The 16114-nt window shown below is 45.0% G+C and overlaps 1 protein-coding gene across 1 annotated transcript; it reads left to right on the top strand.

The window, feature by feature from the left end:
- The first annotated feature begins 8055 nt into the window (after positions 1-8055).
- LOC110488652 (vascular cell adhesion protein 1) lies at positions 8056-14510 on the top strand. Its single transcript, XM_021561000.2, has 6 exons — positions 8056-8316; positions 8417-8698; positions 8898-9188; positions 9775-10032; positions 12451-12726; positions 13197-14510. Exons 1-6 carry the CDS (start codon positions 8268-8270, stop codon positions 13310-13312), a joined length of 1272 nt encoding a protein of 423 aa, XP_021416675.2. The 5' UTR covers positions 8056-8267; the 3' UTR covers positions 13313-14510.
- Positions 14511-16114: the final 1604 nt, after the last annotated feature.

Here is a 16114-nt window from a genome sequence, read left to right as displayed (position 1 = left end):
CCACCTCCAGGCCTCGGTGTAACGCTCAAAGTGCTGTACAGAAAAACAGCAAGAAATACAGGTGTAGAAGCACGGTGGCTAGGAAAAACTCCCTAGAAAGGCCAAAACCTAGGAAGAAACCTAGAGAGAAACCAGGCTATGAGGGGTGGCCAGTCCTCTTCTGGCTGTGCCGGGTGGAGATTATAACAGAACATGGCCAAGATGTTCAAATGTTCATAAATGACCAGCATGGTCAAATAATAATAATCACAGTAGTTGTCGAGGGTGCAGCAAGTCAGCACCTCAGGACTAAATGTCAGTTGGCTTTTCATAGCCGATCATTAAGAGTATCTCTACCACTCCTGCTGTCTCTAGAGAGTTGAAAACAGCAGGTCTGGGACAGGTAGCACGTCCGGTGAACAGGTCAGGATTCCATAGCCGCAGGCAGAACAGTTGAAACTGGAGCAGCAGCACGGCCAGGTGGACTGGGGACAGCAAGGAGTCATCATGCCAGGTAGTCCTGAGGCATGGTCCTAGGTCTCATGTCCTCCGAGAGAAAGAGAGAATTAGAGAGAGCATACTTAAATTCACACAGGACACCGGATAAGACCGGAGAAGTACCTCAGATATAACAAACTGACCCTAGCCCCCCGTCACATAAACTACTGCAGCATAAATACTGGAGGCTGAGACAGGAGGGTTCAGGAGACACTGTGGCCCCATCCGATGACACCCCCGGATAGGGCCAAACAGGAAGGATATAACCCCACCCACTTTGCCAAAGCACAGCCCCCACACCACTAGAGGGATATCTTCAACCACCAACTTACCATTCTGAGACAAGGCCGAGTATAGCCCACAAAGATCTCCGCCACGGCACAACCCACTCCACAAATTTATTTTTAACAAACTATAGTTTTGGCAAGTCGGTTAGGACATCTACTTTGTGCATGACACAAGTCATTTTTCCAACAATTGTTTAAAGACAGATTTTTTCACTTATAATTCTCTGTATCACAATTCCAGTGGATCAGAAGCCAACATACACTAAGTTGACTGTGCCTTTAAACAGCTTGGAGAATTCCAGAAAATTACATCATGGCTTTAGAAGCTTCTGATAGGCTAATTGACAACATTTGAATCAATTGGAGGTGTACCTGTGGACGTTTTTCAAGGCCTTCCTTCAAACTCAGTGCCTCTTTGCTTGACATCATGGGAAAATCAAAAAAAATTGTAGACCACCACAAGTCTGGTTCATCCTTGGGAGCAATTTCCAAATGCCTGAGGGTACCACATTCATCTGTACAAACAATAGTATGCATTGTGGCGTACAGCAGGTCAGCCACGGAAGCGCTATTGGACTCCGGAAGTATGTATGGTTTTATTCGTAACCACGTGCCTGCTGATCAAGGAGACCGAAAGGGGTAGGAAGATGTCAATTTCCTGTGTTCATGGTTGACACAAAGTGGTAATCAACCGTATGGACCACAAGGGAGTCACCAGATTACAGTGGGTGCAGTGCCAGAACTGCCGGTACCTCTCCTAGTGGGACGGGATTGTCCTCTGTTCACAGCCCTATGGGGACACGAGTTGAGGAAGAAGGTACGAGCCGGCCGAGGAAGAGAGCGGGGACGACCAATAGCCTGTGTGGCCCGGAAGCAAACGGTTAACCAGCATGGGTCTACGGCTCTGGAGTCGGAGGGGGCACCGGAACCCGAACCCCCTGGGGAACCTCTGGAAGAGGAGCCCATCCTCCCCCTCCTCGATTTTGAGGGTCCAGTCGAGACCCCCGCTGGGGGCCAACTGAGGGGACAATTCGGGATGGCCCAGTGGGAGGATCCGAACTTGAAATCCGCCGCAGCCCAAATGATAGCGGTGCATGGACAGCTACTTCCGGGAGTGAGTGACTGGCGATACCACCATTTCCAAATCAAGAATAACCTTTTGTATAAGGTGTCACGCCAACAGGGGGAACTTCGAGAGGTATTGTTACTGCCCCGACTGTACGTGGGAACCATTCTTCAGCTGGCCCACACCCACCTGTTGGGGGTGCACCTGGGAATGGAGAAGACCCGGGAACGGATCGCCTCCCGGGATGAGGAGGGCCGTGGACGTCTACTGTTACAGCTGCCCGGAGTGTCATCTCACAGCCCCGAAAGCCCACTTCCGAAGCCCATTGGTCCCCCTACTGATCATCGGGGTGCCCTTTGAACGCATCGCCATGGACATAGTGGGACCCCTGGTTAAACCAGCACGAGGACACCGGTACATCCGGGTGATAGTAGATTATGCCACCCGGTATCCCGAGGCCATTCCACTACGGGCAGCGGTATCCAAGGGAATCGCCCGGGAGCTGTTCCACCTCTTTAGCCGGGTGGGCATCCCGAACGAGACCTTGACAGACCAAGGTACGAAGTTTATGTCCAGCCTCATGAAAGAGTTTTATCCCCCCCTGCAGATCAAGCAGATCTGGACCTTTTTCACCCGCAGACGGATGGGCTCGTCGAGCGCTTTAATAAAACGCTCAAACAGATGCTGTGGAAGGTCATCGAGCAGGACGGGAAGAACTGGGACCAGCTACTATCCCACCTAATGTTCTCAATCCGAGAAGTACCCGACTCCTCCACTGGGTTTTTCCCGTTCTAACTCCTCTACGGGAGGAGGCCACGCGGCCTAGTGGACCTCGCAAAGGAGGTGTGGGAAGTCCAACCGACCCCATTACGCAGCGTGTTAGAGCACGTGGAGACGAAGAGGGAGCGGATGACAGCCATATGGCCTGTCATGTGTTCACGGTTGACACAACGCACCGAAGCCCAGGTCTACAATCGGGGAGCCCAGCCCCAAGAATTCCAGGTGGGAGACAGGGTGCTGGTCTTAATCCCTACAGCCAAAAGAAAGTTCCTGGCAACATGGCACAGACCATACGAGGTGGTCTAGAAGATGGGACCTGTCAATTACCGTCTACAGCAACCGGAGAGACGGAAACATCCATAGATTTACTACGTGAACCTGTTGAAGAAGTGGTACGAGAGAACAGCTTTGGCCGTGTTGTGGTCGGGACCCAGGACGCCAACGGGACCAGTGGTGGTTCCGAGCAATGAGGACCTCGACCCGGCCCAGAAGCAAGAGCTCAGGGAGCTTGTCGATCGGAACACGGCGGTGTTCTCCGAGAAGCCGGGCCACATGACCCACATTGAACGCCACATCTGTACACAGCCCGGCGAAATGGTAAGAAAGAGGCCATATGGGATTCCGGAGGTCCGAAGGAAGACCGTGAAACAGGAAGTGGAGGCTATGCTGAGGATGGGCATCGTTGAAGAGTCCCACAGTGCATGGTGCAGCCCCATTGTGTTGGTGCCCAAACCGGACGGTAGCCTCCGCTTCTGTAACGATTTCCAGGGGGTGAATGACATCAACTTGTTCGATGCATATCCCATGCCGAGGGTGGACGAGCTCATCGACCGATTGGGAAAGGCCCAGTACATCAGCACCCTTGACCTGACCAAAGGATATTGGCAGGTATCGTTGGCAGCCTCCTCCCGACACCAGACGGGTTGTATTAGTACCGGGTACTCCCGTTCGGTCTCCACGGAGCCCCACCCACATTCCAACGGCTGATGAACAAAGTACTTTGACCCCATCAGCAGATGACATCGTCATCCACAGCCAAGGCTGGGAAAAGCACTTGACGCGCCTCCAGGCGGTGCTGGACGCGCTCAGACAAGCCGGGTTGACAGCGAACCTCAAGAATTGCAAACTAGGTTTCGAGGAGGTGGAGTACCTGGGGTATTTGATCAGACAGGGGAACGTCAATCCCCAGGAGAGGAAGGTTCACGCGATGTGTGACTGGCCCGTTCCACGCACCAAGACACAGGTCAAGTCCTTCCTGGGACTGGCAAGATACTATAGCAGATTTATCCCCAACTTTGCGGCTATAGCTTCCCCCCCTCACTGATCTAACCAGGGCCCGCCCCCTGAAAACAGTGAAATGGACGAACGAGACAGAAGTGGCGTTCAGCCATCTGAAGGAAGCGCTGTGCTCCCATCCGATTCTCGTAACGTCCGATTTCTAGGTTACTGATGGTGGTCCAGACGGATGCGTGTGATACGGGACTAGGCGCCGTTCTGTCCCAGATACACGATGGGGAGGAGCACCCCATCATGTACATCAGCAGAAAGCTGATTCCTAGAGAGAAAAAGTACTCCATTGTGGAGAAAGAGTGTCTAGCGGTGAAGTGGGCGCTAAACACTCTCAAGTATTATCTGTTGGGTACCCACTTCACCCTGGTCACGGACCATGCTCCCCTGGTCTGGATGGCCAGGGGAAAGGACACAAACGATCGGGTTACCAGGTGGTTCTTGTCCCTTCAACGCTTCTCTTTTTCTGTTGTGCACAGGTCAGGGGCGAAGCATGGAAACGCGGATGCCCTATCGAGAAGGGAGACGTACGTCGCACTAATGACAGTCCCCTTCCCGACAGAGCTGGGAGTGTACATCACAAGGCGATGGCTCCATCTGCTGGATGTGCCAGGTCTCGACGGGCTCTCCGCCAAGGACTAATTGGGGGTGATTGGGGAGTTGGTGAGTAATCAATGTCTGATTGCTCACCAGCTGCACATGCCCCATAAAGCTGCCAGAAGGGAAGCACACAGGAGAGGACTGGGGGAAGTAAGATGACATCCGTGTAGTTGGAGACGGTGCCCGAGCAAAGATGAGGGAATTTGAGTTTGTGTGCCCGACAGGATACAGCAAGACCCGGAGCCCAGAAGACGGTATCCCGGAGAGGGTCTCATGGGGGAGACCTATCCTTTTCTTTTGATTTATTATTTAATAAACAACCTAATCATACTCTGTCTGTGTCTGATCTGTGTAAACGTCTTGACCAAACCCCCTGGTCTGCCAAAGCATGTATAAACACCATGGAACCACACAGCCGTCATACTATTGGGGCGGCAGGGTAGCCTAGTGGTCAGAGCGTTGGACTAGTAACCGAAAGGTTGCAAGATTGAATCCCCGAGCTGACAAGGTAAAAATATGTAATTCTGCCCCTTAACAAGGAAGTTAACAAACTGTTCCTAGGCTATAATTTAAAATAAGAATTTGTTCGTAACTGACTTGCCTAGTTAAATAAAGATAAATAAAAAATAAAAAATACAGCTCAACAAGGAGACGCGTTCTGTCTCTTAGAGATTAACATACTTTGGTGCGAAAAGTACAAATCAATCCCAGAACAGCAGCAAAGGACCTTTGAAGATGCTGGAGGAAACAGGTACAAAAGTATCTATATCCACAGTAAAACTAGTCCTATATCGACATAACCTGATATAGGCCGCTCAGCAAGGAAGATGCCACTGCTCCAAAACAGCCATAAAAAAGCTAGACTACGGTTTGCAACTGAACATGCTGATTGTACTTTTGGGAGTGATGTCCTCTGGTCTGATGAAACAAAAATAGAACTGTTTGGCCATAATGACCATCGTTATGTTTGGAGGAAAAAGGGGGAGGCTTGCAAGCCGAAGAACACCATCCCAACCGTAAAGCACGGGGGTGGCAGCATCATGTTGTGGGGGTGCTTTGCTGCAAGAAGGACTGGTGCACTTCACAAAATGGATGGCATCATGAGGTAGGAAAATTATGTGGATATATTGAAACAACATCTTAAGACATCAGTCAGGAAGTTAAAGCTTGGTTGCAAATGGGTCTTCCAAATGGACAATGACCCCAGGCATACTTCCAAAGTTGTGGCAAAATGACTTAAGGACAACAAAGTCAAGGTAATGGAGTGGCCATCACAATGAACCAACCTCAATCCTATATAACATTTGTGGGCAGAACTGAAAAAGCGTGTGCGAGCAAGGAGGCCTACAAACCTGACTCAGTTACACCAGCTCTGTCAGGAGGAATGGGCCAAAATTCACCCAACCTATTGTGGGAAGCTTGTGGAATGCTACACAAAATGTTTGACCCAAGTTAAACAATTTAAAGGCAATGCTACCAAATACTAATTGAATGTATGTAATCTTCTGACCCACTGGGAATGTGATGAATGAAACATATGCCAAAATAAATCATTCTCTCTATTATTATTCTGACATTCTTAAAATAAAGTGGTGATCCTAACTGACCTAAGACATAATTTTTCCTAGGACTAAAGTGTGAAAAACTGATTTTAAATGTATTTAGCTAAGGTGTATGTAAACTTCCAACTTCAACTGTATACTGTATATATAATATATACTGTATATATTTGTTTATTTTGTTTTATTTTTTGCCTATTGGGCCCTCTTTTGGCCTGGGCCCAGGGCCTTCCCCTGTTTACCCTGCCTGCATTAATCAGTCCCTGCCTATTTGCGCTTCTAGTTATTTTAGTATCTGGAAATCATTCAATATTAATGACGAGGCTGGATGCAATAGGCTAGATGTGTAGGCTATGTGTTAACATGAACCTGCGTGCTGCTCCATTCTTCTTCTTATAGCATCACCACAGGCGCGCTGCGCGCATAGTCTATTACCCCCCCCCCCCCCCCCCCCCCCCCCATGCAACTGTATCACTGCCGCATTAACATGGGGAACATATCCACTGAATAGGAGATTGGCATAAACAATATTGCATAAGGACTCCTTTCATCCTTTCGTATGAAAAAACGTTTTTATTCTTCAAACATGCCAAACGAATCGGAGCAACTGATAGACTGAGATGTGGGACACAATGCAAAATCAACCTTGCGGCAGTCTATTCTCTCATGTGCTTGTCTGGGACAATTTTAAACCTATTGGTTGTCTACCTGGTCAAGACATGTAAGAAACTTCGAACGGCTAGTAATGCGTTCATTGTGAACGGCTGTATAGCCGAAATGTTGGTGTGCGCGATTTGGATGCCGCACGAGGCAGTGGAGATTTCTTCTGGTAGTCCTTTTCCGGCTGGGTACCAAGCCTTCAAATATGCGCTCCTATTCCTCGGCATCACTTCTCTTTTCTCCCATTCCCTCATAGCCGTCAATCGATACGTGTTGATTACCAAATCACCAGCGACGTATCTGTCCATCTACCAAAAAAGACACACATAATGGATGCTAATTGCGTCTTGGCATTCGGCGCTGGGATTTCTTCTTCCCTGGATCACGTCTTCGCGGTACCCACAGGAAGGATGCTCATATCTCCCTGCTTCCGCAGCATCATTGCTCAAAGAAGGGAAGCCCATTATCTCTGACCCATTTGAAGCTGGTACCCTGGTGTTGACTATTATTGGTCAGACAATGTTTGTTTTGTATTGTTATTTCAAAATATTTCGAAGGGTGCATATGAGTGTGAAGAGGGTCAACATATTACATTTTCCTATCGTGAATAACCTTCCCTATTCGCTCCCCAGAAAGGACAAACGTTGGGGGTTCTACGTGTTGGCAGTGTGTTTCATATTCATCCTCACTACAGAGCCCCTTTTCCGGGTGTTATTAACAGCACGTTGTTTTACCACGGTTCCATTGGCACTTGGGACATGTTCATGGATTATTTTCTGCACTATCTTTATTACAAACCAATTTCTCTACACGTGGAAGTACGAGCAGTTTAGAAAATATTTCAGATCCGTGCTCAAGGGAGAATTTTGGAGAGGGTCTGCAATTGGAGTTGAGCCCATTACGATGAATACAATATCTCAGCTTCTCCCAAGACAAAATAGTCACATTTTTGGCCGAGATGAATTGAACAAAATCTGAACTGCTATGACATTGGTTATTGTAAGGATACAGCTGCTACAGTGTTTTAGAAAGCCTACCTGACAACGCAATAAAAAAAAGTACACTATAATGTTACTCTCAAGCACACTCAACAAATTAGTAAAATATTTGTAAAAACATTGTGTATAACACTAGTTTGTCTAGTTTCATGTATTTTTCAATATACTGTTTTATGGACCATGGTTGTAATAGTGTTATATGCTAATTGTAAATCAGTTTGTGTTCATTTTAATAAAGCAACATTTTTAAGTGCAAAACTTTGTGTCACATCTGGCCATTACAGGAGACTAGGGGCTTCTTTATCATCACTTTCACTTTCACTCACACACACACACACACTCACACACACACACACGGTTTCCTGTCGCCATCATTGTTTCCATTTGGAAATGACTTAAGGAGCCCATAATAACAGGAAAAGATCTAGCTTAGCCATTTTTGGCATCAGAATCATGGAATGTCCAGTCTTTTTAAAGTAAAGGGTACCTTGCACATCGAGTCGCCAAGCTCTGCAGCAAAACTTTACATTCAAGCTCAATATTTTACCTGGATATGAAAAAGATGCAACTTCTTCAACTGTGTGCCTTCTTCTATGTCACAGGTAAACATATTTTCTCTGATCAATAAATTCATATTATTAATTCCATTTATGCTTTGGATATTTTATGTATTCAATGAATGTATGTATTGTTGTTTTGTAGTCTGTAGTCAGATAGAAGAAGTCGCCATTTCACCTCCTGGGAATGAGGTATTTGTGCTAGCAGGTTCAGCCTTCCAGTTCACCTGTGCTTGCGTTGGTAGTTGTAAGACACCACAGTTCAGCTGGACAAGAGCTACTACTGACTCTGATGGTATGCGAACCAAAAACAGCACTCTCAAATTTTCCAACGTGAAGATTGAGGATGCGGGTCGATATACCTGTGATGCAAAGTGCGATGACAGTTCAGAGAAAAAACTAAAATCTGTCAAGATGACTGTCTATGGTAAGTAGAATAATTGTAGCATGTGATGACATAACCTCAAAAACTACTGTCAATGCCTTGAGTAATGTCTTGAATTGTTTGAAATATTTACACTGTAAATTATAATGCTAGTCTACTTTAGCCAAGGCCTAAATAACTTGTTTTGCCATCGTGTGAAAGAGCAAAATCACTCTCCATCAACTTCTCTCTGATTTTACAGCTTTTAGTCAACCTGTGTTGGTGATGCCAAGTATTTTGACGGAAAATGTGGCTTGTGATGTAACATGCAGTGTTGATGCATTTGACCACGTTGACAGTGTCCACATAAGCTGGTATCTAGGAAGTGAGCTTATTAAAGATGAAACTCAGCAGACTTTGGATGCAGCTAACGTGTCGGACACACTGACTCTTACTGCCCTGAGGGACTATACTGGGAAGAGTCTGACCTGTGAAGTGAAAGCAGACATGAGAAATAACTCAAAACAGGTTTCTTACTGTCTCGACATACACTGTGAGTACCTTATTACAATTCCGATTCACTTCAGAATGGGTATACGGTGTCTTAGTGATAGTCCCTAGTTAGTTTGTGAATAAATCATGCTAACACGTTACTGAGAGCATCCATGTATAATGCATTATGATGCAGCTATGCAGTGTAAGACTTGTCATGAGTATGTTTGAACCCCTTTATAATGTCTTATAAACCTAATGATCTGGACTAAAATACCAGCCAGTTTGGGATGTCAGAAAATGTTACACATAGAGAAACATAGCAAATAAGACTTGTTATAAGACATTATAAAGGCTCCTACATGCTTTTAACAGGTTAGAAACCATTGTACCTGGATGCTCTCGGTAGAGTGTTACCGAAATGATTCACTGTGTTCAAAGATGTCTCCTTCCAGCCTTGATGGCAGTACAGTACACTTAATCCTTGAGCTATTGAACTGTTTGACTTATGCTGAATTACTAATCGCCCTCAAGGCGCCACTCCCTGGGCACTCATGTAGATCAGACAGGATCAGATAGACCCTGAAGCAATATGATAATATGATATGTCCTCAGATATCTCATAGTAACGTGTTGTTGTGTTCCAGATGCACCTAAGATCAACATCAGTGCTTCCTCATCTGGGATGGAAGAGGAGGAAGTGGTGATGAGCTGTAGAAGTGACGGCAACCCCACCCCTACTATTGAGTGGGAGAGAAAAGGGGAGCTGTGGCCCAAGAATCTGCATCGACACGCACAAGGAAATGTCACGGGCCGGCTACACCGCAGCAACCAAGGGGTTTACCAGTGTGTGGCCAAGAACGTGGTGTCCGAGGTAAAGGAAGAGATGAAACTGGAGGTGCAATGTAAGTGTTCTACTAACTAAGCTTAAGATACCTTATCTGATGGTACTGGAACTGTAATAATATGCCCACGCTAATTGTTATGACAATGTCTTTTTTTCACCTTTATTTAACCAGGTAGGCCAGTTGAGAACAAGTTCTCATTTACAACTGTGACCTGGCCAAGATAAAGCAAAGCAAAGCAGTGTGACACAGACAACAACACAGAGTTACACATCGAGTAAACAAGCGTACAGTCAATAACACAATAGAAAAAAAAGAACGTCTATATACAGTGTGTGCAAATGGCGTCAGGAGGTAAGGCAATAAATAGGCCATAGTACGGAAGTAATTACAATTTAGCATATTAACACTGGAGTGACAGATGTGCAGATCGTGATGTGCAAGTAGAAATACTGGTGTGTAAAAGAGCAGAAAAGTACATAAAAACAATATGGGGATGAGGTAGGTAGATTGGGTGGGCTATTTACAGATGGGCTATGTACAGCTGCAGCGATCGGTTAGCTGTTCAGATAGCTGATGTTTAAAGTTAGTGAGGGAAATATAAGTCTCTAGCTTCAGCGGTTTTTGCAATTCGTTCCAGTCATTGGCAGCAGAGAACTGGAAGGAAAGGCGGCCAAAGAGGTCTTGGCTTTGGGGATGACCAGTGAGATATACCTGCTGGAGCGAGTGCTACGGGTGGGTGTTGTTATCGTCACCAGTGAGCTGAGATAAGGCGGAGCTTTACCTAGCATAGACTTATAGATGACCTGGAGCCAGTGGTTCTGGCGATGAATATGTAGCGAGGGCCAGCTGTCTAGAGCATACAGGTCGCAGTGGTGAGTGGTTGACCGTGTCCGCATCATCGTTTGATTCATAATTGTACTATTTGCATTTACAAATGACAGCATTTTGACATCTGTACTCAACAAAAATGTAAACACAACATGTAAAGTGTTGGTCCCATGTTTCATGAGCTGAAAAAAAAGATCCCTGAAATTTTCCACATGCACAAAAAGCTTATTTCTCTCAAATTTTCGTACACAAATTTGTTTAAATCCCTATTAGTGAACATTTCTCATTTGCCAAGATAATTCATCAACCTGACAGGTGTGGTATATCAAGAATCTGATTAAACAGCATGATCATTACACAGGTGCACCTTGTGCTGGAGACAATAAAAGGCCACTCAAATGTACACTTTTGTCACACAACACAATGCCACAGATGTCTCAAGTTTTAAGGGAGCGTGCAATCGGCAACACAGACTGCGGGAATGTCCATCAGAGCTGTTTCCAGAGAATTTAACGTTCATTTATATACCGCAAGCCACCTCCAATACAGTTTTAGGTAATTTGGCAGTATGTCCAACCAGCCTCACAACCGCAGACCACGTGTAACCACGCCAGCCCAGGACCTCCATATCCGTCTTCTTTACCTGCGGGATCATCTGAGACCAGCCACCCGGACAGCTGATGAAACTGTGGGTTTGCACAACCAAAGCATTTCTGTGCAAGCTGTCAGAAACCATATCAGGGAAGCTCATCTGCGTGCTTGTCGTCTTCACCAGGGTCTTGACCTGACTGCAGTTCGGCGCCGTAACCGACTTCAGTGGGCAAATGCTCACCTTCGATGGCCACTGGCATGCTGGAGATTTGTGCTCTTTACGGATTAATCCCGGTTTCTACTGTATGGGGTAGATGGCAGACGTGTGGGCAAGCGGTTTGCTTATGTCAACGTTGTGAACAGAGTGCCCCATGGTGGCAGTGGGGTTATGGTATGGGAAAGCATAAGCTACGGACAACGAACACAATTGCATTTTGTCGATGGCAATTTGAATGCACAGAGATAATGTGACAAGATCCTGAAGCCCATTGTCGTACCATTCATCCGTCGACATCACCTCATGTTTCCGCATGGTAATGCACAGCCCAATGTACACAATTCCTGGAAGATGAACATTTCCCAATTCTTTCATGGTCTGCATACTCACCAGACATGTCACCCATTGAGCATGTTTGGAATGCTCTGGATTGGCGTGTACGACAGCGTGTTCCAGTTCCCACCAATATCCAGCAACTTTGCACAACCATTGAAGAGGAGTGGGACAACAAGCCACAATCAACAGCCTGATCAACTATATGCAAACAAGATGTGTCGCGCTGCATGAGGAAAATGGTGGTCACACAGATACTGTCTGGTTTTCTTAACCACGTCCCTACCTTTTTTTTAAGGTATCTGTGACCAACAGATGCACAACTGTATTCCCAGTCATGTGAAATCCATAGATAAGGGCCTAATGAATTTATTTCAGTTGACTGATTTCCTTATATGTACTGTAACTGAGCAAAATCTTTGAAATTGAAATATACAATTTTTGTTCAGTGTATATACTTTCATATTATCTATGCATTTTTAACAACATTTGTTTGATCTTTGCAGACGGACCAGCAAACACAAGTATCCAGTCCTTCCCACAGCAGGCCATTTCCTATGGGGTTCAGCTGAACCTTACCTGCTTGTCAGACATGTACCCCAAAGCCAAACAGTACATCTGGACCAGAATCCCAGATATGGCCCTACCCAAGGAGGCCATGGTTACAAACAGCCATTTAATCATAGATAACTTCCAAGAGCACCACCAAGGCATCTATGAGTGTAGAGTGATTCACCACAGTGGGAATACAGAGAGAGCATTCTATACCGCCTCTGTTCAAGGTACGTAATAGCCACCCGTGTGTTGTCATATTTGCTCCCTTGTAATGATTTCCTCCATCAATAAATTGATATTGATTCACAAAATTACCAGTCTATGTATAAGTCAAGACTCCAACCTTCTTCTTGGAGAGCTCCTGTCCCGTTTTCAATCCAACCTCAGTTGTAACTAACTGGTTCAGTTTATCAACCAGTTAATTATTAGAATCAGGTGTGCTAGATTAGAGTGAAAACCTAGAGACCGGTATCTCTCCAGGAACAGGGTTGGAGAGCCCTGGTATAAGTAAATAGAAAATGCTATCAAGGAATTAAGTGGTTTCTACATGGAGACTAACCAGTCAAAGCTAACTGCTGTTAATATTGCCAGTTTCACATCTTTAAACGGCTTAGTAAACAGGCTTTTGCACTAGTTGTACTACATTCCCTAAAATGCCATGTTCTTTAACTGTGGTGTCCCTCTGTTGTGCCTGCAGCGGAGCCCGAGTCTAAGGTGTTCACTCAGATGGTGGGTGCAGTGGCTGGCAGTCTTGTCAGCGGAATCACAGGAGGCATCGTGGCAGGATTCATGTTAGCTAAATGGCTGAAGTGATGCTACCTTAAATCACCTCACTGTGTGGGATCTAATCCGGAGCCATTCAGATGGTCTCAACCAGAGTGCCTTATTATCACTTCATACAGCAGAGTTTAATAGCGATTAACGTACAGTACTTTCAGAAAGTATTCATACCACTTAGTGTATTCCACATTTTGTTATGTTACAGCCTGAATTCAAAATAGATTAAATTGTTTTTTTTAATACCGATTTAAGTCCAAACTCTAACTAGGGCACCCAGGAATATTCAATGTTGTCTTGGTAAGAAACTGCAGTGTATATTTTGCCTTGTTTTTAGGTTATTGTCCTGCTGAAAGGTGAATTTGACTCCCAGTATCTGTTGGAATGCAGACTGAACCAGGTTTTCCTCTAGGGTTTTGCTTTTGCTTAACTCTATTTCGTTTCTTTTTAACCCCAAAAACTCCCTAGTCCTTGCTGATTACAAGCATACCCATAACATGATGCAGCTACCACAATGCTTGAAAATAGGAAGAGTGGTACTTAGTGATGTTTTGTGTTGGATTTGCCCCAAACATAACGCTATGTATTCAGGACATGAAGTTAATTTCTTTACCACATGTTTTGCCGTTTTACTTTAGCACCTTTTTGCAGACAGGATGCATGTTTTGGAAAATGTTTATTCTGTACAGACTTCCTGCTCTACCCTCTGTCATTTAGGTTAGTATTTTGGAGTTGTTGATCCATCCTCAGTTTTCTCTTATCACAGCCATTAAACTGTGAGTTAGGAAGGAAGCCTGTATCTTTGTAGTGACTGGGTGTATTGATACACCATTGTTGGATTCGGGATGAACTCTGAACATTGAGATATAAGCGTTGAATATAAGGAGTGAAAGAGACTGGGTTTTATGTCAGAAGTGAATTGTTTTCTGTAGAAAGACATGGCTTTGGAATGTGTTGTGTGTACGGGAGGAGGTCATAGGATTGCTATAGGGGAGCAGATGGATATCTGTGGATTAGGCGAAGGAGGGGTTGAGGTCAGGTCAGATCCCCTGAAGGGAGTAATAAGGGTTTATTACCCTATTACTCTCTTCCTGTGGAACCATAAGATGTAAGGATTGGAGAGCCGGAGGAGTGTCTATAGTGGGGTATATATATTTGTGATGGTGAGAAATGTTATTTTGTCTGAATACAGCTGTAATGACCCTTTGGGAAGAATTAAACTTGTTTAAGCTTCTCTAGTGTCCGTGAGTTATTTACTCTGAAAAGTTAGAACCTAACACCATCCAAAGTGTGATTAAAAAGTTTTCCATGCTCAAAGGGATATTCAATGTCTGGTTGTGATACAGCCCGGGATCGAACCCGGGTCTCTAGTGATGCCTCTAGCACTGAGATGCAGTGCCTTTGACCGCTCGTCACTCAGTCCCACAAGAATTGAGGCTGTTCTGAGGGCAAAAGGTAGTACAACTCAATATTAGGAAGATATTCCTAATGTTTTGAACACTCAGTGTATATTGTAAAGATAACAGGTTGTTCTTAACAATCAAACAGAAATAAATGGAATGCTTGTGTTCAATGGAAGGATTTGAACCTTACCAGAAAGTCTACAACTGTTACAAACTTCTAACAATGGTGACTGGAGGAGTCAAGCGCAGAGAGGACATGCAAAACACCAGGGCGCATGAAACAACCCGTCTCAAAATACAACGGACTAAAAACTGTCCGGAAAAATACTGATAACACTCATACACCAGATAACAGGAAACAAACGGAAAGGGAATCGATGGCAGCTAATAGGCCGGCGACGACGACCGCCGAGCACCGCCCGAACAGGAAGAGGCACCATCTTCGGCGAGATTCGTGACAACAACATAGGTTGTGTATGGGTTTTACTGTAATGCTATATCATCTCTATTGCAAATATGATCTGTGCCCTTCTCCCCCACCTCAAACACACACTTGTTATATTTTTGTAATGTTTTGAAGCAAGAAGATCTCCATGATATGTATAGTAATCCAGATATAAAAACAATTCAAGTAAGTCCAAGAGGTCCTTCGTTTTGCTTCTGATTGTTTCATACCAGATTGCAATCAATGTGTTTTATATATTTTCTCCAAGAAAAGCTACAGCTTATTACCTACTGTAAAAAGTATTGCAGAGGATAAAGTTGGATATTGAAAATATTGTTAATCACATTTCTATTTGTTTCCATAGTCACCAGTTTAATTTTAAATATGCAACATAGTCTTACATTTAAAATAGATCATGGGGTATTGATGGGGTAGATCCTCATCAAGGACCTCTGAGCACATAAGGCGATCTGGAGCGTGGCCCTCTTGAAGAGGGGTGTGATGGGTTAGATCTGCGGTGAAGAGAATCAGCAGATTACCACTTTATCAATTTGAGATTTTAAAACAAAACAATATGAAAAGGACATTCCTGAAGAAACTTTGTGTACTCAGCTAGCTAAAAGTTATTAGAATTGATGAACACGGAGCATTCTGTGTACTAGACTCTCTCTGTGTCTGTTTTTCAACAAGTAAGACTGATTTAGAGTGTACATTCTATACCAGGGTAGTGCTCTTCCACACCCTCCAGCACCACTGAAATCTCAATGAGATACCACAGCAATGTCATACGATCCAAAAGGCGCCTGACCATAGCCGCGGGAAGTAATTTGGGGGTGAGGGCAGCATCATTCTGTGGGGATGTTTTTCAGTGGCAGGGAGACCAGTCAGGATTGAGGGAAGGGGAACGGAGCAAACTACAGAGAGATCCTTGATGAAAACCTGATCCAGAGTGTTCTTGACCTCAGACTGGGGTGAAGGTTCACCTTCCAA

This window comes from Oncorhynchus mykiss, chromosome 1 (assembly GCF_013265735.2).
Source record: "Oncorhynchus mykiss isolate Arlee chromosome 1, USDA_OmykA_1.1, whole genome shotgun sequence".
NCBI classification, from domain to species: Eukaryota; Metazoa; Chordata; class Actinopteri; order Salmoniformes; family Salmonidae; genus Oncorhynchus; species Oncorhynchus mykiss.
This window is presented reverse-complemented; position numbering and strand designations above follow the sequence as displayed.